Genomic DNA, 25,150 nt, shown 5'->3' with positions numbered 1-25,150 from the left:
GAACTCGTTATTCTGAGATTCACCACCTGGCTGGTCTTCAAACACTTGAGGAGCGAAAGACGTCCACGCTGGAAAGGTTCAAAGTCGCCTGTCTGCGATCAGACCACCTGATCATTCGTGATTTGGCAACCTAGTTAAAGTAGTTAGGTAGGTTCCTGTGCTCAAGTAGGTAGGTTATCAATGTTTTAAATTCAAACAAAAACAATCCCATAAAAGGGTATCCTGTCAATAAGCGCTAAACGCAATCATTAGAATAACCAATTAACTAGAACAAAGTTGAAGAGCCAAAGGCTAACCTATTGATGTTTCGTTGGCAGCATCGAAAGCGGCTGGGAACGTTTGCAATCAAAACATTCGTGACATGCGCTTCGCACGCGCATTGAGTTTGATAGAATAGAACACTGAACAAAAAGGTAGCCCAAAAACTGAAAAAAAAAATTGCTTAACTATTAGAGCTACATAGGACAGTGTCTTTCTCCTCGTATTTATTGTAAATGATAATCTATCACAGTAATTCTGATATGCAGCCATACTTAAATTTCGTTTGCGGCTGCCCTCATGAATTTAGCATCAATGCGATCATTATTAAATTACAAGCTCCAAGTAACGCTAGCTACGTATAAGAATAAAAAAGTTTTCATTCTATGAAGCCTCATAAGTTTGCTCTTGAAGTTGATCCTTAGGAGCGTTCCAAGATCTGCTTCGCTGATTGACATGATTAAGATACGTTTCAAGCATCTAAGCTGTATTTAATCCCACAGTTGATTACAACCTTGCGCCACCACTGCCCAGGAGCTGCTGTCCATGGTAAACAGAAGAATAAGTTTTAATTGAAAAAAAAACAGTTTATGCTCACCGCCTCCGCTGCAGTTCGCCAGAAAATGCGTACGGAGAATCACTAATCGAAACGCCCCGGACGAGGACGCTCAGGTGGACGACTCGCATTTACACTTATTGCCCACACCAATACAGCAGACTCCACAGTCGTCGAGACGTGGCCGGTTAATTCAAACAAGTCAGCTGAAATTAGGCAGAAACGCTGGCTTACGGGCGAACCGTTTGATTTGATTTATAAGATCGAGACGACTGCAGTGGGAAATCTTTGAATAATTGAATTTATTTGAGGTTCAATCAACAATGAAATCAATTTACAACCATCCCACATCTCGTTCGACGACTATAAAAGGCATTGTAGCATGGGGTTAAGCTATCGAATCGAGCTGTGGGCGTGCTGTTTCAAGCACCGAAGCTGATTGAGATTTATAGGTCAGCAGGAACCGGTTATGCAAATCGAGTTGGTAGTAGGCAGTAGTAGATGTGATTTCAAACCAATTTCCCACTATGTTTGCTAGTTACCAGGTGAATTCTTAGAAAACAGACAAGACGCTGTGAATCTTGTGCAACTGCAAATCGCTGGTTAGAACATGCTGGACCATACATCTTAGCAATTTAATTGTTTGCTTTCATCGCATCGTTAGCCATTACATGGCAGAGCTCCCTATCGAGTTATGTTCAACGTTTGATTTGAATAAGGGCTTTCTCGTGCAAAGGGAACTGACCAAATGAATCACTGTAGATATTCATTTGATATACAAAACGCTTGAAGCAAGAGTCGATGAGACGGCTTTGGGTAGATTAAATTACATAAATGCTTTGATCCTCGCATGAAGTCATGCACATTGGCATAGCACCAAAATTCAGCGGGGGAGGTGTTTAATGGAATTCCTGCCATTTGTTCAATTTTTTTTTTGATTTTCCACACATTTCCAGAATGTTGAAAATATACAATTTTTAGATTTTTGTTTATGAAGTCGAGGGACAAAGGTTCAAATGGACAAAAGGTGGAATGGGAATGGAATTAAATATTTTAAATAAGGTGTGTTATTTTTTTTACAATACGATTAGGGAAACTGTGGGTAAGATGAACAGTTGATGGTGGATAGAACCTCCTAGATTCATTCCTAGTGGTTCACAAAGTGGCAGCACCCTTAGTGTCGTCCTTCTCTGGTTTAAAGCAGACTAGCGTATGATGACGTCCCTTCCATTTCCGACACGAGAATTTCGATCGACAGTCCCTTGCCTGTTGACCTTGTTTTAGAAGATTCCGACACAGACCATTTGCACGTAACAACGCTTCTTTATCGGATGACGTCATTCACTGGAAAACCTGGTATTGGAACAGGTGGTGATCTGCTGAACAACTGTAACCAACGGGTTCCAATCTCATCCAGATAGACCCGAAGACAAAAATAGAAAAGAAACATGTTTTGATTTGCTTATTGAGCAATTCTTTACAGATTGACGAATGTATTATTTTTTTTTTTATTTGTCGGCTCCGATTTTGATGAAAATTTGCACAGTTGTTCTTTTTTAGTAAAGATGCCAATTTGTGTTATCAGTTCTTCAAATCGAATCACGACTACTTTCCTAACAGGGCATGTGTAAAAATAGTACTAATGAGTTAAAATATATATATATATATTGCTGAAACGGTTTGTTGGATTGATTTGGTGTCTTCAGTAAAGTTGTAGATATTATTTTGGCAATAATGTTAAAAATATATACACTGTAAAAAATTTCGTTTGTTTCAATGAAAAAAAATATATTTGTTATTAAAAAAGTTAATTTTTCAAAAAGTGCATTTATGAAAATTTTCGTTTTAGACCTCATTGAAGCTTATAATGTTTGCTACAAACTGGTAAAGTTTGGTGATGGTAAGTTATGATTTTTTGAAAATTTCACAATTTTAACATTTTTATTAAAAACACATGTTTTTCAACCGTGTATATTTTTTCAAGAATTGCATTTTAATTTTGCACAACTTTCCTGAAGACACCATAGCAATCAAGCAAGCCGTTTTTGCAATATAGGTATGTTTATTTCATTAGTGTTTTTCTACACAGGCCCTATTGAAAAGTTAAGATTCATTACATCTGATACCATGAAAAGGTTTCGTTACTAACAAAACTAAAAAAAATCATTTGATGAATATTGAGCTAGAACTAAATAAAAGTGATATGATGTTCAAACTAGCGACCCTTACTGAAGGAGCAATTCGATTCAAATTGACGATTTTGACGTTGGACTGCGTCTGTGATTTATATATGGGGGTACACTTTATGAAAACCGAGAATGGAACATGTAACAAAATTATGAAAGATTTTGAACGTTAATAACTCAGCTGCCCCTGGACCAATTTCAATAATTTTATCACCAATCGATCAGAAATATTTCAACTCATTTGTTTAATTTAAGACTTTATCATGTTTCAAAATATCACTATTGATATTTGCATGAATGTGCAACTGTTGCTGTTGTAGTTAAAATTATCACCGATTGCCTGCGAAAAGAAATTTTCCTAACACAGATTTCAAAGTTGAATTCGAACTGGTCTCACCAAACGGTGTTTATTTAATCACCGCAAGGTGAGTGGTGGTGTTCTCCAGTCACAACAAAATGCTGCCTGCAAATAGCGAGCTGCAGTCCACATAAGCATCCATAGAAGGAGGAAGAAGCCGCACCGTTATTGATCGGAATCAGTAGCTCTTCGTGATTCTATGTCTATGTCTAGCATATCGTACTAAAGAGTACAAACAGAGATAACCCTGCTCAAATTCCCATTCCTACACAAAACACAAGCTCTTGCTGCAGTTAACAAATAAGATTTATTATATAAGAACACGTAGTCCTACGTCCCCGTTGCGTACAACCCCATAGGGCTGTCCCTTGTAGTTTTTTAATTTTCTTTTTTATTCATTGTCTTCAATTGTGCATAGTTGTATCAATGATCTTAACGGTAATAAGGCAAAAACTCAACACTGTAGTAGTGAACACCAAAAACATCTGTCTGTACCTAATGTAGAAATTGTACCTATTGAGTTTGAGTTTGAATGGTGCAAAACAAGCAGTTGATCACAAAGATTGCTTTTTACCGCATATATCTTAAAAAGTTATCATAGGAAATAAGTGTAACACCATTTGCTTACCTTTTAAAGCATAACCTTCAGTTGTATTTCACTGAAATCATTTTAAGGATTATTATTTTTAATTTTTTTTTAATACAGGAAGCAACATGAGTGAACGAGCCTGTTTTATCAGGTGCATTCGGCCGTTCGAGGAAGTCAAGAAAGAGCTGAGGAACATTTCGAATATTACCATCCAGAAATTAAAATCGATTGGATATTCTGTCGGAGACCTGTCCGACCGATTTGGTTTCGACCTCCACACGACCTTCACCAAAAAACGTACCTCCTTCTTGAACGAATCGTCCTTTGCTTCCTTGATCCTTATCCTTCCTGTCCTTATCCTTCCTGTATCCTTGTCATCGGCAGATCCTTCTTCACATGCAGCAATCAAACACACTCTTCACACAATACACGAATTTATTTAAGCTTAACAAACGACACTACATTATTTATTCACTCGTACATTTATTCTTAAGGCTAACAGTAAACAATTAAAAAAAACGATAACAAGGGTTTGCCCCTTGTCACTGATCGCGACGACGGATCTATTTCTACTGACTATTCTCCCAGTTTTCTACACTCTCCTACTGATGACCATCAGACTGCCCGCATAGTAGTGGTAGAATTCCGGGAGCCCGTGTGAACCGGTGCACTACCACAACCGTAGTTACCACAGTAGTACACAACCGTTTAAATCGCTCGTGGAGTCCCTGCAATGCGGTGAGTGTGCTTGTTGCTGGCTGCATCCGTTGATTTGGTAATTATGTAACTCTCAGACATCCTTACCCACCCTGAAGTGTCCGGGAGACTTCTGAAAATAAAGAAAAAAAAAACAACCTCTCTCGATGCACTGGATGGAATCTATCGAATTTGTCCCTATTCTTCCTCGTCTCTCATTGGTAATAAACATAACTTTGCTACTGGTCGCTTCAATGAACCGGTTGACGTTCGCACTGTAACGACTCTAGTGACTCCATCCACACCTGGGTGCAGCTCCTGGATACGGCCCATCTTCCATTGTATAGGTGGTTGATTAGGATCCACGATGACAACAAGTTTGCCGATCTTAATTTCTACTGCTGGCTTCCAATGTTTTGATCGAGCTTGAAGTTGTGCGAGGTATTCATGACGCCATCGTTTCCAAAAATCCTGGAGTTGTCGCTGCACAAGCTGGAATTGAGTTAGTCTATTCAACTTGATGTTACCGAGATCTGGTTCTGGTAGGGCTTGAAGTGGTCCACCAACTATGAAGTGTGCTGGCGTTAGTGGCTCTACATCCATAGGATCATCGGAGAGAGCCATCAATGGCCTCGAATTGAGGCATCCTTCCACCTGAGTCAACAAAGTGATGAAGTCTTCGTGTACCACTGGATTACCACCGAGAACTCTTAATAGGTGAAACTTTGCTGACCGCACCGCTGCCTCCCACAGCCCGCCGAAGTGTGGTGCACTTGGAGGGTTGAAATGCCAATATATTCCATCATTAGCGCATTCCTTGGAAACCGTCTCACGGTGTGTTTTATTTTTCAGCAACGCAAACAACTCCTGAATCTGGTTTCGCGCTCCTATGAAATTGGTACCGTTGTCCGAATAAACGTCTGTGCAACGCCCTCGACGCGCAAAGAATCTTCGTAAGGCTTGCATGAACCGTTCCGTCGACATATCCGACACCAGCTCCATATGGACGGCTTTCGTGGCCATACACACGAAAAGTGCAACGTATGCCTTGGTTGGTTTTCGTCCTCGACCGGCTCGCAGGTATATAGGGCCGAAATAATCGACGCCGGTCTTCGAAAACGGCCTCGAAACGTTGACTCGAGCAGCTGGTAGCTCCCCCATTTGCTGCTGAATGATCGAAGGTTTTGCCCGAAAGCACCGCTGGCATTGATGGACGATCTTCCTCGCTAGATTTCTGCCTCCAAGTGGCCAGTATCGTTGTCGAACGGTACCTAACAGTAATTGCACCCCAGCGTGAAGGTATTGTTGATGATAGTGGCAAATTACCAGCTCCGTGAACTTGTGCCTAGCTGGAAGAACAATCGGGTGCTTTGTTTGCTGCGATTCCTCGGAGTGAGCCAGTCTTCCACCGACCCGTAGGATGCCGTTTTCATCAATTTGTGGGTTGAACCACCGCAACGGAGAATTACGACCCACTGATACACCAGACGACAGCTTTCGGATCTCGTCCGAGAACGATTCCGCTTGAACTGACAGAATGATCGACCGTTCCGCGTGATGCAACTCGTTTGTTGTTAGACATCCTGATAGTTTTTCTGTTTCAGGGCACCGCAAGTTGTTCAGGAAGCGCAACCAGTATGCGGTCATCCGAATCAATTTCGTAAATGTGGAAAATTTTGATAAATAATCCGAAATGAACCCAGATTTCTTCGACGAAACACAAACCATCGCATTGCGTCGTCTCTCCAAATCCTTCTCAGTTGGGTTTTCTGCCGCCTTCGGCCATTCTTCCGGCGAATCCTTCAACCAGGTAGGCCCATGCCACCACAGATCGTTTTCTAGAATGTTGTTGGGCAAAATTCCACGGGATATTAGATCAGCAGGGTTCGTAGTTCCCGGAACATGCCTCCATTGTCTCCGTTCAGTCAGTCCTTGAATTTTCGCAACTCTATTGGCAACGAAAGTTGTCCATGTTCCTGCTGGTGACCTGATCCAGTGGAGTACGCAAGTTGAATCTGTCCAGAAATGAGCGCTACCTTCTACCTTCAGCGATTCTGCTACCTTTTCCCAGAGTTGGGCTGCCAGGAGTGCGCCACACAGCTCCAACCGTGGTAGAGATTGAACCTTGAGCGGTGCTACCTTTGATTTCGAAGTCAAAAGGTGCACCGAAACCGTACCATTTTGTTCTTGACTCCGAACATAGATTGTCACACCATAAGCGACAATAGAGGCATCCGAAAAGCAGTGGAATTCTACGGATACCGAACCTGGAGCAACCACACACCTTGGAATCCGCACATCGTTGAGCGAAGGGATTTGCTCGTGGAATGCTCGCCATTCCTTACCCACCGTCTCGGGCAGTGGGTCATCCCATTGTAGATTGTGGCCTTGTTCGTTCTTTAAGCACCAGAGCCGCTGCATGAAGATCTTTGCCGCTGTGATCGTTGCACCAAGCAGGCCCAGCGGGTCGAAAAGTCTTGCGATGAAAGCCAACACTTGTCGCTTCGTGAGGATTTGGAATGGCGTGAGTGGCGGAATGGTAAATTTGAACCGGAAGCAGTCTACGTTAGGAAGCCAAGTTAAACCTAATGTTTTTACTTCAGCATCTTGGTCCCAATCGATTCCATTCGAATCTGGAAGTGCTAGATTCTCAGTTGGAATGCCCTTGAGTACGTCTGGGCAGTTCGATGCCCACTTACGTAGTTTTAATCCTCCGCTGATCATCATTGCGTCTATTTGTCTCCTCAATTCGATCGCCGCTTCAACGTTGTCTGCTCCAGATATAACATCGTCCATGTAAACGTCTTCTTCGACCGTAAGTGCCGCTAATGGAAACTGCTTTCGTTCGTCGTTCGCTAGTTGTTGCAAGGCACGAGTGGCCAGATACGGCGCGGACTTCGTACCATATGTCACCGTTAGTAACTCGTACGCCACTACCTTTCCATCAGCTGCTGTCCAGAGTATGCATTGAAGCGGTGTGTCATCCAGACTCGTCCAGAACTGTCGATACATCTTTTCGACGTCTGCTACGACCATCACCTGACGAACTCGACTACGCAGAACGATTGACCTTAAGTCTTGTTGAACTATTGGTCCAGCATACAGCGCATCGTTTAGGGATATTCCTGAAGATGTTTTGCAAGATGCGTCGAATACCACCCTCACCTTGGTCGTGGTACTAGACTCTTTGATAACGGGGTGATGTGGCAGAAAACACCGTTTAACTGTATGCTCTTCGCTGTCGTCCAATCTTCGCATGTGACCGAGCTCGAGGTATTCGGCCATGAAATCACAATACTGCTTCTGTAGACTTGGATCCCTTGCCAATCTTCGCTCCACAGCTCGCAACCGTCTTAATGCGATGTCTCGGGATTCACCCAGTTCCACCAAAACTTCGTTGTTCTTGGGGAGGGCTACTGTGTATCGCCCGTCGGATTCCCGCCTAACTGTACGCTGGAACTGCTCCTCACAGTGAGCTTCTTCAGGAGAGTATTTGTTGACGGCTCCTACTTCCTCGCAGGACCAAAACCGTGCCATTATCTCCTCGAGATTATCCGATACTGCCATGTTACAGACGTACTTAGTACCTTGGCTGGATGAAGTGACTTCGCCTGACACTATCCACCCAAAAACCGATTCCGTTAGTACTGGTAGGTCCTTGCCCAGCTGTATCTCCCTTCCATACGGGAAGTAGCTGAAGAAGGCTTGGATGCCCAGAACCAAGTCAATCTTCCTTGACCGGAAGAACTCCGGATCCGCCAGTTCGATCTCTACCGGTATGTTCCATCCATTTGCCTGAACTGTAGATGTTGGCAGACAAGCTGTAACCTTCGGTAGGACGACAAATTCCATCGATCGAGAGTACGATGAAATCCGAGATCTGACGACAGCCTTGACCTTTCGAGTTGCCTTCGTGTTCGACTGTCCGATACCAAGAATCGATATGTTGGCCTTCTGACTGGAGACATTCATTAAATGGCACAGTTTTTCAGAGATGAAGTTACACTCGGACCCTGAGTCCAACAGTGCACGTGCTAGATAGCGAGAACCTTGATCGTCCTCGATCGCAACGACAGCTGTAGCCAGAAGAACCTGCGATAAGAGACACTGTGCCGCGTTTGAAGAAGTAGATTCAACCGCTGAGGCATTCGCTGCCTTGGAGTTTGCAACACTGTCGTCCTGCTTAGCGCCTTCACCCGGTTTCGTTCTTCCGGATGATCCTTGGTTGCTGGAACTTACTTCTCCCTTGTAGCATAGCAACGAATGGTGCCGACCCTTACAATGCCGACAGGAAAACTTTGATGAACACTCTCGAGCAAGATGACCACGTTTGAGGCAATTACGGCAGAGCGATTGCGTACGTATGAGGGATTCCTTACTGGTCAGTGACATCTTCAAGAAGGCTGGACAAGTATGCAGTCCATGAATCTCCGCGCAAGAAGGACACTTAGCGTTGTTTCCTTGTACGGCATTATGGCTGACCCTTGTAGAGAACGGCTTTCTTTTTAGTTGTTGGAACTGTTCAACCTTCGCTTCCACCTTCGCAGGTAAGGCTTCAAGAATCTGCATTCTGCGTTGAAGAAACTCCTGTAGATCCTTTAGGGTGTCTTGCTGCTTCGTAGACGAATGTTCTTCCCACCTTCGTCGTGTGGCAGGATCGAGACGAGTGCTCAGCAGCTCTACCAGCAACAAATCTTTATAATCGGCTGGTGCGATGATTTGGTCTAACGTCCGAATCACACGGTCGAAACCATCCACCAATTTATGGAGATCCGTGATAGATTCCTTGCTAAGCGAAGGCAGCTTGATGAGCGCTTGAACTTGCTTCTTCTTCAAAAGTTTGTTGTTGTTGTAACGTTTTAGCAACGTGTCCCAAGCAACTTGATGATTGTCTTTCGTGATCCTTAGCGGATCAATCAGTGCCTTAGCCTCGCCTGCTAAGCACCCTTTGAGGTAATGAAGTTTCTCTACATCAGGTAGATCGGGTTTTTCGTGAATCAGAGATGTGTAGAGGTCTCTAAAACTCAACCAATCGTTGATACTACCATCAAAGGATTGCAACTGGATTTGAGGTAGACGAACATGATCCATTACGCCATGTAGAGTGGCATCTGCAGTCCGCACTGTTTGGTTTGACGAAGACCCTTCCTGCAATCCGTCAACCTTTTCAACCAGAAACGATTTCGCATCGTAGTAACGATTTTCAATCTCCAACTGCTCCCTTTGACTACCATCTTGCTCTGCATATTCCTCATGCGCTTGGATGTCCCAGATTGTTTCGCTAATTTGTACCCACAGTATATCTAACCGCTCAATACGAACATTAATTTGATTGGCAGAGGTTCCCTCTTTGAAGTTCTTAACATACTGACAAATATTGCTTAATGATAATTTGAGCCCCTTGAGTTTGGATGTTAAAACCTTCAGGGATTTGGCATTCCTGGTTAAGGGTTTTGTTGCCATAATTGCTGTCGTCACAGTACAGGAACTCGACCGAATGTCAGTTGATGAACAGGTTACTCCACTGGCAGTTCAGAAAGGCTAGAGAAAACGTAGATGTAGTATCCAAATTTGTCTACTTCGGCTGGGCATATACCGTTCACCTCACCTGTGTGAAGAAACAGTGGCACCTCCGAAGCCAAACAGCAAATCCAAATCGACACACCTCCAACGTTCGATCAGTAACCTCAGATTCAGATTCAAACCAGTGAAATGTGAGGGGGTGAAGAAGCGAATGTAGTATACAAAATTGAAACTTCGGCTAGACATATACTGCTCAGCTCACCTATGAAACAGTAGCATGTAGCAGCAGCCGAGCTCAAAAGGCATCAAAATCGTCTCTTATGTTTGTATGCAGCGAGTAGTACAGTACGAAATCGTCTCGAAAGTTCAAATCCAGTACAGCGGAGAAAAAATGACCAATGTAGTTTCACAAATAAGCCTGCCCCGGTAGGACATATACTTTGCCTCACCTAGAGCACTAAAGATGGTGCTGACGAATTAGCTTCAGTCCGAAAACCACAGTGAAACCTCAGGGATTGCGTCCATAAATGAGTTGACTCGAAACAGTCCAATGTGCATCGAAAGGGTAATAATTTATTGGTGTGGTATCCAAATCCAGCTTCGGCTGGGCATATACTTATAAGAGTAATTATTCTATTTACCTGACCGCAAATGGCCGCTGCAATGCCCGAGCTCGAAGCAATCGTGGTGTCCTCCGTCGTCGCAAATGAATCGTAGTTGTGTCGTCGTTGCAGGTCCAACCGAATCGCATTGGATTGCATGCACCATGCACCGATCGAAGGAAGCGTTGTGAATCGATTCTTCGCAAACTGATTCACCAATGCCTATGTAGTGTCCGTCGATAGTAGGTCCTCATAGAAATTAAACAACAATATGCACAAATCGTAGGGTTGGCGTTAGTGAGGAATAGGCCAGAACTTCGGCTAGACATATACAAGTTCTAACATACCTGGAATGGTAGTAGAAAACGCTCTGGTTATTCTACAATCCTGATGAACAACCGATGTAGCCTTCGAAGTCCGTTTTCCCACTCGCTGATGAAGGTTGATGTAGCTGATGTCTTCACAGAAGAGGACGATGGCGGATAGATTGGGCGCGATTCAAAAGGACTATTGATGAGCAAGACGATGGCTGCTGACTCCTTTTCATGCAATCGGAATGGCCACAGGATCTATTCATGCACCGATGAGATGGCGACTGTTCCATTCAGGGCACTATGGAATGGCGCGAATGCTTTGTCCCAGGTTGGCCTTTTGATGGACGTTTATTGGCGCCGAGATCGTCGAGATTCAGTCCGCAGGTAGTGGAGATCCGGTTCGAAGGACCAGCTTATGTCGGAGACCTGTCCGACCGATTTGGTTTCGACCTCCACACGACCTTCACCAAAAAACGTACCTCCTTCTTGAACGAATCGTCCTTTGCTTCCTTGATCCTTATCCTTCCTGTCCTTATCCTTCCTGTATCCTTGTCATCGGCAGATCCTTCTTCACATGCAGCAATCAAACACTCTCTTCACACAATACACGAATTTATTTAAGCTTAACAAACGACACTACATTATTTATTCACTCGTACATTTATTCTTAAGGCTAACAGTAAACAATTAAAAAAAACGATAACAAGGGTTTGCCCCTTGTCACTGATCGCGACGACGGATCTATTTCTACTGACTATTCTCCCAGTTTTCTACACTCTCCTACCGATGACCATCAGACTGCCCGCATAGTAGTGGTAGAATTCCGGGAGCCCGTGTGAACCGGTGCACTACCACAACCGTAGTTACCACAGTAGTACACAACCGTTTAAATCGCTCGTGGAGTCCCTGCAATGCGGTGAGTGTGCTTGTTGCTGGCTGCATCCGTTGATTTGGTAATTATGTAACTCTCAGACATATTCTGAAGCATCAGGATTGAATACTGGTTTTCGCATTTGCACGTCCTGCCGTCTTCGTGTTGATAAACAAGCTCTTTTCATCTCAAACGATGAACAGCATGTTGCCGGAAGCTCAAAGATGCCAACTACAGTGATAGTACCTGTCGTACCGAGCTGTGAAAGCCTTACAACTGTACCATCAATGACATCAGTTACTTCAGTTCAATCGTACTAAGAATTCACTCATCCAGTCAACATCGAGATATTCAACCGAGGTATTGCAGAAATCCAGGTATCACCGATAGACGTGGGAAAACTCAACTACCTACATCCACTACCCCGAAAAGAAGCACCGTGAAATCAACGAAGGTATTAGAAAGAATCTTTTCAACTGCGAGCCTGAGGCTGACGAAGTGAATGAACTCAAAGAAGTTTTAGAAAACATGGAGGAAAAGTTTTCCAATGCATCCACTGCAAGAAGTGAAAAATTATTAATTTTATCGTTATTGCCTTATTCATGGTCAACACAAAAAGTTATGGATCAATTTAATGCTAGTAGATATATTGCAACAGAGGCTAAGTTGATAAAGGAAGGTCATTTGTCAAAAACCGCAAAATATGGCACAGCCTTAAGTGATGAAACAAAATTGGCAGTCATAATTTTTTTTGAAGATGATGATATAAGCCGGGCAATGCCTGGTCAAAAAAATTTTGTGTCTGTGCAGAAAGAAGGAAAACGACAAGCCATTCAAAAAAGGGTTACTAATGATGACTTTGAGAGAAGCTTATAAACGATTCAATGAAATTCACTGCAATGTAAAAATTGGATTTCACTTCATTTTCAAAACTCCGCCCTAAGCAATGTATACTTTTAACCAGCTCTGGAACCCACAATGTTTGTGTGTGCACAACGCATGAAAACATCAATCTAATTTTACACAGTTTGAAAAAACTTAACCATTTAAATGATGTAAAAACGCTCACTGACAGCCTACTTTGTGAAAACAAGACAACATATTGCTATCTACGGTGTTGTGAAGATTGTCCAGACTCTTCCGCATTAGAAAACATTTTATTAAAACCATTAGAGGAAAAATGCATTGATCAGCTTTCATTTGAACAGTGGGTTACCACGGATAGATGTGATTTAGAAACTATTGTAAAGCCTGCAGACGAGTTTTTCTGCTTGAAATTGACAAGTTTGATACCACATGATTTCATAAAAGCACAGCAATCTAATTTTTTGAAAACTACACGAAATAATTTGCAAGAAAGTGAATTTTTAGTTACTTGCGATTTCTCCGAAAACTACAGCTTTGTGTTACAGGATAAAGTTCAGTCTCATCACTGGAATGTCCAACAAGCTACCATTCATCCATTTGTTATATATTTTAGAGAAAATATGAAAGGTAAACATTTAAGTTTTATTATAATTTCTGAAGAGTTAAGGCATGACTCAGTGGCTGTTAACTTATTTATTTCTAAAATGATCAGTTTTTTTTACGCATTAACCAAAGTAAAAATATCAACAAGATTTATTTTATGTCCGATGGAGCTGCGTCACAGTACAAGAACCGGAAATTTTTTGCTAGCCTTGTAACGTTCTCCGTTAGGTTGTATTATATTTTTCTATTATTTCAAGCATCTCTTTTGTTTAGAACATTTTCAAATTCAAGAACATCAAACATCCCTTTTCGATTCTAAAAATCCAATCCATCGCATACTATAATGTTATAGCAGTTTTAAGATTTGAATATAATTGCCGTTTCCAATGCAATAGGCCTTCTTTAGCTCATGGTTTAATCAATAGATGGCCAATAAGTTAACTTGTCCAACATAATTCAATGAATCGTGGTATGTGTCGAACATGATGATTCGAAGAATTTGAGGGGTCGAGAGCTCTTTAAAGTTAATTTCTCGTTCACTTTAAAGAATTGTCGGCTAAAGAGCAGAAGTAAGCTTAGTGGTAAATTTCTCGTCGGTTTTATTCTAATTAAAGGAGTGTTCTAAATTAGACGGAGGTGTAAATTCATTTGTTCTAAATTATATAGTGATTTAATTAACTAAATATAAAAAGTGGTGATGTGAACTAAATTTAATTGTTTCCTTTTGTTCCTTTTTAACTTGATTTATAACAATAGTTTTTTGGCGTGTTAAAATCACAACGGCGAATACTCTGCCCTTGTGCATTGTGCGTTTACTACAAAAGGTAATAATTTATAGAATTTCATTTTATGTTATTTTCCTAAAACTTAATTCCCGTTGGACAGCGAGCGTCCATCGGACGTTTTTATGACGGGCTAGAAACCCGTAGGCAATCCCTTGGCCATTTACCTGGCTTCTGTACACGTGGTGTATTTCCGGTGCGACTGCTCTGTGGCCCGCCAGTTTCTGGCAGTCAAACGGGGCGAAAGGTTTTTCCGTTGGCCTGCCTTGCGATTCCTGACGGGGTTGTTCCATTCCGTTCCATAGTGGTTGCGTAAGGGAATCAGAGTACGTGAAGGCCACTAGGAGCACGTTGGCTACCTCGAACGGATGATCTGGTAGAGTACCAACACCCACCGACAACCTCCCCCGCACCTTTAGTTCGGCCGTTGTTCTCGTGAGCATCCACCGTCGACGCTACATCGCTGCTACGTCGCTACACCGTTAAGTCATCGCACAGCATACGTGCACCCCCCGCTTGCCGCACTGTCAGCTGCCAACACATCAGCAAAACCTTGCGCAGGTATGTTTTATTCATGGCCATGAACACTCAATACAACACACACACTCACACACACAAGAATTAAGAAAAGAAGGACAATATACATAAAATGAATTCAACATAGACTAGCTTTTAACGTTCATTTACGTTCAAGATCCCTGTGGTAAACAGTCCACCGGGTGACTTCTGCGTTACGTTCCGCTTTGCGTTCGTTTTCGGTTGCAATCATTTTTAGTTCACTTTCATTGCGTTTGAATTCACCTCGAAACCGTCCGAAAAACCCTTGAGATTTGCTTTCCTGGAACAATAGCTAAGCCGGGCAACCTTAGAAAAACACGACCAGTGGTCTCTCGTTGTCGAGAGTGGCGCATAAGCCACTGCACAGTGGTCCAGAATGCAGATTTAGGTGGAATGATATGTTTTGAGCCTGAAATTGAAACTTTAGACTAAAAGTCTCTTCTAAAAATGTGTTCCTTATAGTTAGACCCTCATTTTTATGACAATGAATTCTAGGGTGGTTCTTATTATCATTAAAATCAAAAATCTAACTTTTTTGTTTTAATTAATTAAGGTATATATTCTTCGGCAAAGTTATAGCTGAGCTAACTTCAAGCAACTTTTTTGTATCTCTTAAATTGGCCGATGTAGAGCTATTTTCTTGAATTGAGTTAGGGTGGCGCTAAAAAAAAAACAGTTATTTTGCTCTAGTTTTCTTATTTCAAATTTCTCAGCAAAGGTGTCTTGAAATGAATTTTAGATCTTTAGAAGGCGCAAATTTTTGCTCCAAAAAACTTGTCAATACCTTTCGCCGATCAAGAGTTATTGACGTTTTTGTACTAAAAATATGCATTTTTCAAATGGCAATATCTCTGGTTGGGGCAAACAAAAAAAAAGTTTTTATACGGCATTTGAAAGCGCGTATGTTATTCTGAATAATATGAAAATATTGGAGGTGTATTATTTTTTAAACTCGTATAAAATCAGTTCGAATTTATTCATTTTTTTTACTATATTTGGGTATATCTTTTTTATTTGAAGAGATACAGACAACAAATTTCCCTACAAAACATTCGTCTTAAAGAGTTTTAAAAGTTTTAAGAGGATGACTTTCATGATAAATTTTAAATAAAAATGTTAGTAAAATAAACATATCAATACATTGCAAAAACGGCTTGCTTGATTGCTATGGTGTCTTCGAGAAAGTTGTGCAAAATTAAAAAGCAATTCTTGAAAAAATACACACGGTTAAAAAACATGTGTTTTTAAAGAAAATTTAAAAGTTGTGAAATTTTCCAAAATTTATAACTTTTTTGTTTTTGAGTTTACCATCACCAAACTTTACCAGTTAGTAGAAAACATTATGAGCTTCAATGAGGCTTAAAACGAAAATGCACCTTTTGAGAAATTAACTTTTTTAATAATAAATATAATTTTTTTTTTTCATTGATTCAAGCGAATTTTTTTACAGTGTATATTTTTTACACAATTGTTGTAATATCTACAACTTAGCTCAAGGCACCAAATCAATCGATCAAAGCCGTGCAGAGGAATTCACTACGCAGGAAGGACAATAAAAAAGTAGGGGATTTTAATTCTTATCTTCTACCATGCTGCGACTCGTGTCAAGAGCATCTGCAAGCAAAGTTAGAATTCAATCAGTTAGCGGCTCAACAAAAACTTCTAACGGAGCAACTGTATGCCAACACAGAAGTGACACATCGTTTCGCGATGCAGCAAGAAAATCCTCGAATTATTAACGAAGCTGTCGAAGGCCTGGAGGTACTGCTGGTAGGCATAAAAAATGAACTGTCTGCAATTAACAGAAACAGCACCTTAGCTGGCAGTGTCGTTGCCCTCAAAAATCACACTACATCACTTTTCGATACAGCTATGATGGCAACAAAAGACAGTGTGTCTACGTCATTGAGAACTGTGACGTCAGATATATCCACCGAGCTCCGAAATATCAGTAATGAAATAAATCAACTGAACCAGCTGTCGCTCGACATTGCGGCAAGTTGTACCATGAGCTCTAACTCTGTGCTGGAACTCGATATTCTTGACGAGCTGAAGTCACTGTCAGCAAATGTAGCCTCAACACGGAGCGCTGCACCTTTGCAATCGCCATCTGACTCGTGCCCCAGCTTGGAGGTGGAATTAAATAACAACAACGATGACTCAGGGTGGCGTCTACTTGGTACCAGGAAGGTATGGAAGGCAGACTGGACCGATTACGATGACCGGAAATCACGCCGTTTGATACAGCAAAAAATAGCTGGAAAGGCTAGAAGGCGAAGGAAACAAAACTTGCTCAACAACAACAACAAAAACAACAATAACAACAACCACAACAACAACCACAACAACAACAACAACAACAACAACAACAACAACAAAAACAAAAATAACAACAAGAATAACAACAACAACCACAACAACAACAACAACAACAGCAAAAATAACAACAACCACAACAACAACAATTTTGGCAACAACAACAACAATAACATATCTAACAATCATCGAACTTTCGAACTTTAGATGAAGATGCGAACTTTAGATGAAGATGCAGCTGTTCTTACTAACGTTTTGAAAACTTGTACCAATAAATTAGTTGAACAAAAGTTTGTTTCTTTGAAAAACTCAAACAGCTGGTACAATTTGGATCTTTTGCGTCTTAAACGTAAGAGGGACAAATGGTACAAAAAGTTTTGTAGATCTAATAGTGATAATCATTGGAATAGGTACACGGTCGTGCGTAATAAATATTCACAATCGATTAAGAAAACTCGATGTGAATATATTCAGAGGAAAATTGATCAGCATCAAAACAACAGCAAAGAGTTATGGAAAATTTTGAAATCTATGATGAAGCCTAGTAATTGTAAATCGCGGACCATAACTTTTGATGGCATATTAGAACAGTCAGAACAAGTAATTGCTTCTAAGTTTAATGACTATTTCGTCGAGAGCGTTTCACTGATCAATCAATCTATTTAACTGATCAATGAACCGGACGAAATAAAACAGCCGATTAATAGTAATTGTAGATTTAATGGTTTTCACCCAATTACATTAGATGAACTTAAAAATATTTGCTTTTCATTAGGAAAAACGGCTGGAGTAGATAATGTTAATGCTAGAGTTATTCAAGATTGCTTTCATGTCATTCGACACACTCTGCGGGACCTTATTAATCAATCATTGCAATCTGGGCACGTGCCACATATTTGGAAAGAATCTTTAGTTGTTCCTATACAAAAAGTTGCTGGGACGATTAAAGCCGAAGAGTATCGTCCCATCAACATGTTGCACACATTAGAGAAAATTTTAGAACTTGTTGTAAAAGGCCAGCTGTTAGAATATTTAAATAGTAACTGTTTGTTGATACCGGAACAATCGGGATACCGGGAAGGCCATTCTTGTGAAACCGCTAAAGCTAAATGGAAAGAAAATTTGGAGCATAAAGATACGATTGTTGCTGTGTTTTTGGATCTAAAACGCGCTTTTGAGACAATTTCTAGGCCCTTATTGTTGAGAACAATCAAGCGCTTTGGAATTTCGGGTTCTGCATACAAATGGTTTGAAAGCTATTTATCTGACAGAACACAAAGGACTGTTTTTAATGATTTTGTATCTTGTCCCGTTGACAATGACCTTGGAGTGCCTCAGGGAAGTGTATTAGGGCCCCTTTTATTTATTATGTATATTAATGACATGCGACGAGTTTTACGGTTTTGTGATATTAATCTTTTTGCTGACGATACTGTGTTATTCATTGCAGCTAAAGATTTAGAAGAAGCCGTTTCACGCTTGAATGAAGATTTGCGTTCTCTAAGTAGATGGTTGAAGTATAAACAATTGAAATTGAATATAAGTAAAACTAAATTCATGGTAATTTCGCGGAATCGTGTAGATGATGATGTCTCTGTTGTTATTGATGATGAGACACTTGATCGCGTTCAGGAAATTAAATATCTTGGCGTGATTATTGATGACAAACTCAAGTTCAATTCTCATATTGACAATGTCATCAAGAAAATTGCCAAGAAGTATGGAATCCTATGTCGCTTGAAAAACGATTTAACTATTGGTAGTAAAATACAGTTATACAAATCAATCATCTCCCCTCATCTAGACTTTTGCCCTTCCATTTTATTTTTGGCCAATGAAACACAAATATCGAGATTACAGCGTTTGCAGAATAAAGTAATGCGTTTGATTTTAAGATGTAATAGATTCACTTCCTCAACTTTTATGCTGGACGCTTTGCAATGGCTGTCAGTGAAGCAAAGAATTGTGTTTTTGACTATGGTGTTCATTTTTAAAGTAGTTAACGGTTTGCTGCCTCGATATTTGTGTGATCGGATTGAAAGAGGAAGTGATTTTCATAGATATAACACTAGAAACGCGGATGAAGTAAGAACACCACATCTTTTGAATAATGCTTCACAAAATTCATTATTTTTCAAAGGTATAAATGTTTTCAATTCGATGCCTAGACACATCAAGCGTGCAACTACACTTACAGAATTCAAGAGACGCTGCATTTCACATGTAAAAGCTGTTTATTGAGCAGTTAAATTTTTATGAATGGATAAATCATGTATCTTGACAAAGTTATCTCAAACGGATTATTTTGTATTGAGACTGTCATAAAGACATTTTAGTAATTGGTGTAGCATATACAAAAAACTACATTGTTTGCCTCGATGGTGATGATGGATTTTTAGTTTTTTGATTTTGTAGTAGTAATAGTAAAAATAGCTTTGAGTAGTCTACGATGGTTTGAGCCTCGCGCGCGGAATACAGGTATAAATGACTAATACGTGGAAATTGTGGCAAAAGCCTTGAATTAGTAAAGGGTTGGCTGGAAGTCGTTTCCTTGGATATAGTCCTGGCACTGCGGAAGCTTAAACGTGTAAATCCCAGGTCACGTGTAAATGGAAGTATTGTCGAGGACTATACTTGGACTTTTGATAACTAGTTACACCTTTGAATGTTTTTGGTTGATGCCTATAGCATATTTAACAGGACATTCATATCTGTAATTGTAACTAGCTCGATTTTGTTTGCAAACCTGGTTAAAATGTTTATATTTAATTATCTTAAAGATAACTCGTCCAGCTCAAACCTTTGTAGGGGTAAGAGGTGGGACCATCATCATCATCATCATCATCATCATCATCATCATCGAAACAACAACACTAACCGTAACAGTTTCCGCAGCAGTGTTAGTCAGAATAGAAACAACCTACTGCCACCTGATCGAGAGCTTCTTGCGGCAGCGAAATATGGGTTTTCCAGACCGCCGCAGGCTAACTATCGACCCACGATGCAATTCCAACGAGGGGAAATCTTCCAGCGTGTTTTGTACGAAATTGACGCACCCCTTGGAGGAAGACAATGATCCGGCAGACCCCGACATTATCCAGGACTTGACGACTTCTCTACATCAAGGAGAGGCACTCGTTTTTTCTACAAAACTGACACACTCCATAGAGGAAGAAAATAACGAAGATCACGACACTTTGCAGAACGAAACAAATTCGGAACATGGATCAGGGGTAAATAATTTTGATAATAGTTTTATGAATGACAGGTTACCATCAACTTCTTCACCTAATCTTCAGACCAGTACAGAAATTTTAGTATATTGCAAAAATGTTAACCGCATGAGAAGCACCGGTAAAATGAATGAAATTAACAAAAATATATTAAGTTCTACTTACTCTGTCATAATGGCTAATGAAACAAGTTGGGATGATAGTGTGAAAAGTGAAGAAGTTTTTGGTAACAATTATAACGTTTATAGAGACGACCGCAATTTTCAATGGTCTGGAAAAAAATCGGGAGGTGGAGTATTAATAGCGATTTCGACCCAATTGAATTCAGAAATTATTATGGCTACTAAATTTAAAGAATTCGAACATGTATGGGTAAAAGCGCAAGTAGCAGACGAAACACATGTCTTTGCTTCGGTATACTTTCCACCACACAATGCTCATAAGGACACGTATGATAAGTTTTTTGGAAAAGCGGAAGAAATGTTGTCTAGTTTACCCCCTGAAGTAAAAGTTCATATATATGGGGACTTTAACCAACGCAATGTTGACTTTATTTCTGATATGGACAATGAAAGCATCTTACTTCCAGTCGTTGGGGAAAATGAAACACTCCATTTCATTTTTGACAAAATTGCAAATTTAGGACTCAATCAAATTAACCATGTGAAAAATCAACAAAATTGTTATTTAGACCTTTTATTAACAAATACTTATGAAGATTTCTGTGTGACTGAATCGTTAAGTCCCATATGGAGAAATGAAATGTTTCACACAGCAATAGAATATTCTCTATTCGTTCACATAAATGAAAGAACCAACGACTGCGAATTTGATGAAATCTTTGATTACAATTCAGCAAATTATGATAACATTAGAAATAGATTGAACATTGTCGATTGGCAAGCAATATTAAGAACTGCAGGAAATGTTGAATGTGCAGTTGACGTATTCTACAATGTGTTGCTTGAAATAATACTTGAAGAAGTGCCAACTAAAAGAAGAAGACGTCGGAGTCATGCAAAACATCCAGTTTGGTACAACAGGGAACTGAAAAATTTAAAAAATCGAAAGCAAAAAGCGCACAAATTTTATAAAAAATATAATAGTGAAGAAACGTTGGCATACTATTTAGACATTTGCGATCAGTTAAATTTGGCCGTGAATATGGCATTTGAGGAGTATAATTTAAAAACTGAACTTGAAATAAAATCTTGTCCTAGAAACTTCTTCAATTATGTGAAAACCAAATAAAAATCTGATAATTTTCCCTCAAAGATGCATTTGGACGATAGGATAGGTGAGAACTCGGATGATATATGCAATTTGTTTGCAAATTTCTTCCAAGAAATATATACTACGTTTTCAGAAGAGGACCGTGATCGTGAATATTTTGAATCATATCCAGAATTTTCAAGTGACATCAGCGTAAGTCAAATCAAGGTTCATGATATCTTAAAGGGTTTAAACAATTTAGATGCATCTAAAGGTCCTGGCCCTGATGGTGTTCCGCCAGTTTTTATGAAAACTTTAGCAATTGAACTTACTGCTCCATTATTTTGGATTTTCAATATGTCACTGGAATCCGGAAACTTCCCTAAAATATGGAAAAACTCGTTTTTAGTACCTATCTTTAAATCGGGTAAAAAATCCGACAAACGTAAATATCGTGGTATAGCTATTATCTCTTGCATTCCGAAACTTTTCGAGGCGATTGTAAATGAAAAACTCTTTCTTCAAATTAAAAACAGAATAACTACTATGCAGCATGGCTTCTTTAGAGGCCGTTCAACAACTACGAATTTGCTCGAATTAATTAATTATTCCTTGAATGCAATGGATAACGGAAACCATATAGAAGTGTTGTATACAGCTTTCAGCAAAGCGTTTGATCGAATTGTCATACCCATGCTTCTTTTTAAACTTCAAAAAATGGGAATTCATTACGCACTCCTCAAGTGGCTTGAATCATATTTAACTGACCGTCATCAAATAGTAAAATACAAAGGAAAGATATCAAATCCCGTTGACGTCACTTCTGGAGTTCCTCAAGGCTCCCATTTAGGACCACTTTTATTTATTCTCTTCGTCAATGACATATCTTTCATTATTAAGAAATTGAAAGTTTTAATATATGCTTTTTTTGGAAATAAAAGATGCCAAAGACATCATCACATTCAAAGAGGAAATTCAAATATTCCATACTTGGTGTCAAAAAAGCCTGCTACAATTAAATATAAAAAAATGTAACTCCATTACCATTAGTAGAAAACAAAAGCTACCCGATATAACAGTCACTTTAGGAAACCAGATCGTAGAAAAGTGTGATAGAGTCAGGGATCTAGGTGTTATTTTGGACTCAAAACTTACTTTCACCGATCATTATAACACAATTATTAACAGAGCTAACAACATGCTTGGTTTCATAAAACGTTTCTGCTACAACTTTCACGATCCGTATACGATAAAAACATTGTACATTGCTTATGTAAGATCGATATTAGAATATTGCAGCATAGTTTGGTCTCCTTTTTCAATCACACACGAAGAAAGAATAGAGTCCGTTCAAAAGCAGTTTCTGTTGTATGCACTCCGCAAGTTAGGTTGGACTGTATTTCCTCTGCCATCTTACACAGCTCGGTGTATGCTCATAAATATCCAAACATTAAAAAAGCGTCGTGAATTTGCTATGATTTCTTTCGTAAACGATATCGTATCACATCGAATTGATTCAATAGAACTATTGTCATCCTTAAATTTATATACACCATCTAGGCATTTACGAAATAGAAATATATTTGCTACAAATCGTCATCGTACGAATTATGCCAAATTTGGACCCTTGAACCAAATGATGGATACATATAATAAGCACTGCGATAACATTGACTTTACAATGACAAAAACCAAATTAAAGCAATATTTTAATTCCTCGCATAACGTCAGCTAGAAGTAATGTTTTAACTTGTTCTCAAGACATATTATAAAAAAATATAAACAAAGACAAAATTGTAAACATAGCTCTTAAGACAACAATTGTAAAACGGTCTACACTGATTGACGACAAATAAATAAATAAATTAAAAGCGTTTTGGCAATATATATTTTTAAACTCATTAGTACTATTTTTACACAAGCCCCTCTTCAAAAAGTAGTCGTGATTCAATATGAAAAACTGAGAGCACAAAATGGTGCCTTTACTAAAAAGGAACAATTATGCAAAGTTTCAGTGTAATTGGTGTCAAATAATTTTACAAAAAAAGACAAGGTACTCTCTGAAAGTATTTTGATGAGGATATAGAAAATTCCACCATCACATTAGGCTTTCTTATTTCGAAACATTTTAGTTATATATCTTAAGCTCCTATTTGAATAATGCACTGAAGAAAACAGCTAAAAAAAATTGTCGATCACATGGTGTTAATGAAACATTTTGTTACAAACGACAATGTAGCGTGGAATCCTAACAATCCGGTATCAATATCGAAATCCAAAAATATGTAATTGATTTAGATCATCCAGTACCTTGTAATAAGTGGGAAAATATTTCCTCTCCATCTAAAAGTGCTCACAATACCTTCATCTACTGAATAAGACACAATCAACAGTGCGATAGGTGTGTTCACAGGTTTCATTGCTGCTATCAGCTATCGGAGTAGAATATATCTAGCATTCCCCATCCCCGTCGTGGTCGTGAGTGCTAAATGTTGAATCGTCTCATCAGCGGCAGCAAATCTCGCGCTATTTCCGTCCCATCATCAAGCCCTCGTGACTGCTTGCTGGTGTGGGGGGGGAAAACGGCGAACGGAATGATTTCCATTATCATCCACACAATATCCACTTCATTTGCGATATGATTCTTCGTCGAAGCGAAAACGCAATATCCTACCCACCTCACGACTCTACTCCACACTACAACAATGACGGGTTCTTCCGGGTCTTTCGACGGAGATAGAGAGACTACCGGAGAAGCGAAAATTGAATAAGAAAATCTTCATTTAACCAACTTTCAGCTATGGGCGGACGACGAGCACGCCCTCAGCTTATTCCGTGTTGCTCTCCCGGGACAAAGATTCACCGCGCGTTCCTTAGCCTCTGAACCTTCCAACCACCCAATTGTGCTGGGAAAGCTCACGGGAGCTTTCCATCCCCCCACCAAATGCTGCGAAGATTGGAGCACACCGAGGAGTCGTAAACACGAAGTGGCAATAAAAAGCTGTATGAAAATATTGCTTAATAAAATTAAATCACAAGAGCTGTTTTGCTCATGAAGATGACTATCAGGTGGTCGTTGCTGGTGTTGGGGTGGTGGTGGTGGCGGCGGGACCTGGGATTTCCTGGATTCGTACTTTTCATCACTCATACCCCACAATTGACGCTGGCGAGGACGATGAGTTGAAGTAATCCTTCATTTATTTATCCCTCTCGCAAAAAAGAGGGATTGAGTGAGGTGAAACAGGATGATTCAATATCAGCTGGAACCAGTGGAAGTTACTTGCTATACGCACTCGGAACACCAGTAGCTGTAAATGTAAGGGTGTTATTTCGGTTGTGATTATGCAAATCTCGAAACAGTCTGGTCTGTATGTTGTATTCTATAATCTGTTTAATGGGGGGCGACCCCGGCGTAGTGGTTAAGATCCATACCTCTCACGCCAAAGTCACGAGTTCAAATCTCACCCCCGGACAAGTCACGAATGACCCAAGAGTGTTAAAGTGACTATAATAAAAAAAAAATCTGTTTAATGAAACTTGGCTTGTGCAGATGTATCTTTACTTGGCGAATGCAAGAGCAATATTAATAAAATACCATCATCATATAAGCCACAAAACAAATGTGG

At 40.0% G+C, this 25,150-nt stretch overlaps 1 protein-coding gene across 1 annotated transcript in view; it reads right to left on the bottom strand.

Annotated features, from left to right (window-relative positions):
• Positions 1-25,150, bottom strand: part of LOC135701754 (uncharacterized) — a 33,865-nt gene that overhangs the window by 6,300 nt on the left and 2,415 nt on the right. Inside the window, exons 2-4 of the mRNA XM_065222675.1 lie at positions 10,808-10,990; positions 6,680-9,704; positions 5,477-6,481 (exon numbers count right to left, since the gene is read on the bottom strand). Coding sequence (XP_065078747.1) covers positions 5,477-6,481; positions 6,680-9,704; positions 10,808-10,990 — 4,213 coding nt within the window. The remainder of the gene's footprint in view (positions 1-5,476; positions 6,482-6,679; positions 9,705-10,807; positions 10,991-25,150) is intronic.

This window comes from Ochlerotatus camptorhynchus, unplaced genomic scaffold, assembly GCF_037179485.1.
Source record: "Ochlerotatus camptorhynchus isolate MF236.1 unplaced genomic scaffold, CSIRO-AGI_Acam_v1.1 ptg000015l, whole genome shotgun sequence".
Taxonomy (NCBI): Eukaryota; Metazoa; Arthropoda; class Insecta; order Diptera; family Culicidae; genus Ochlerotatus; species Ochlerotatus camptorhynchus.
This window is presented reverse-complemented; position numbering and strand designations above follow the sequence as displayed.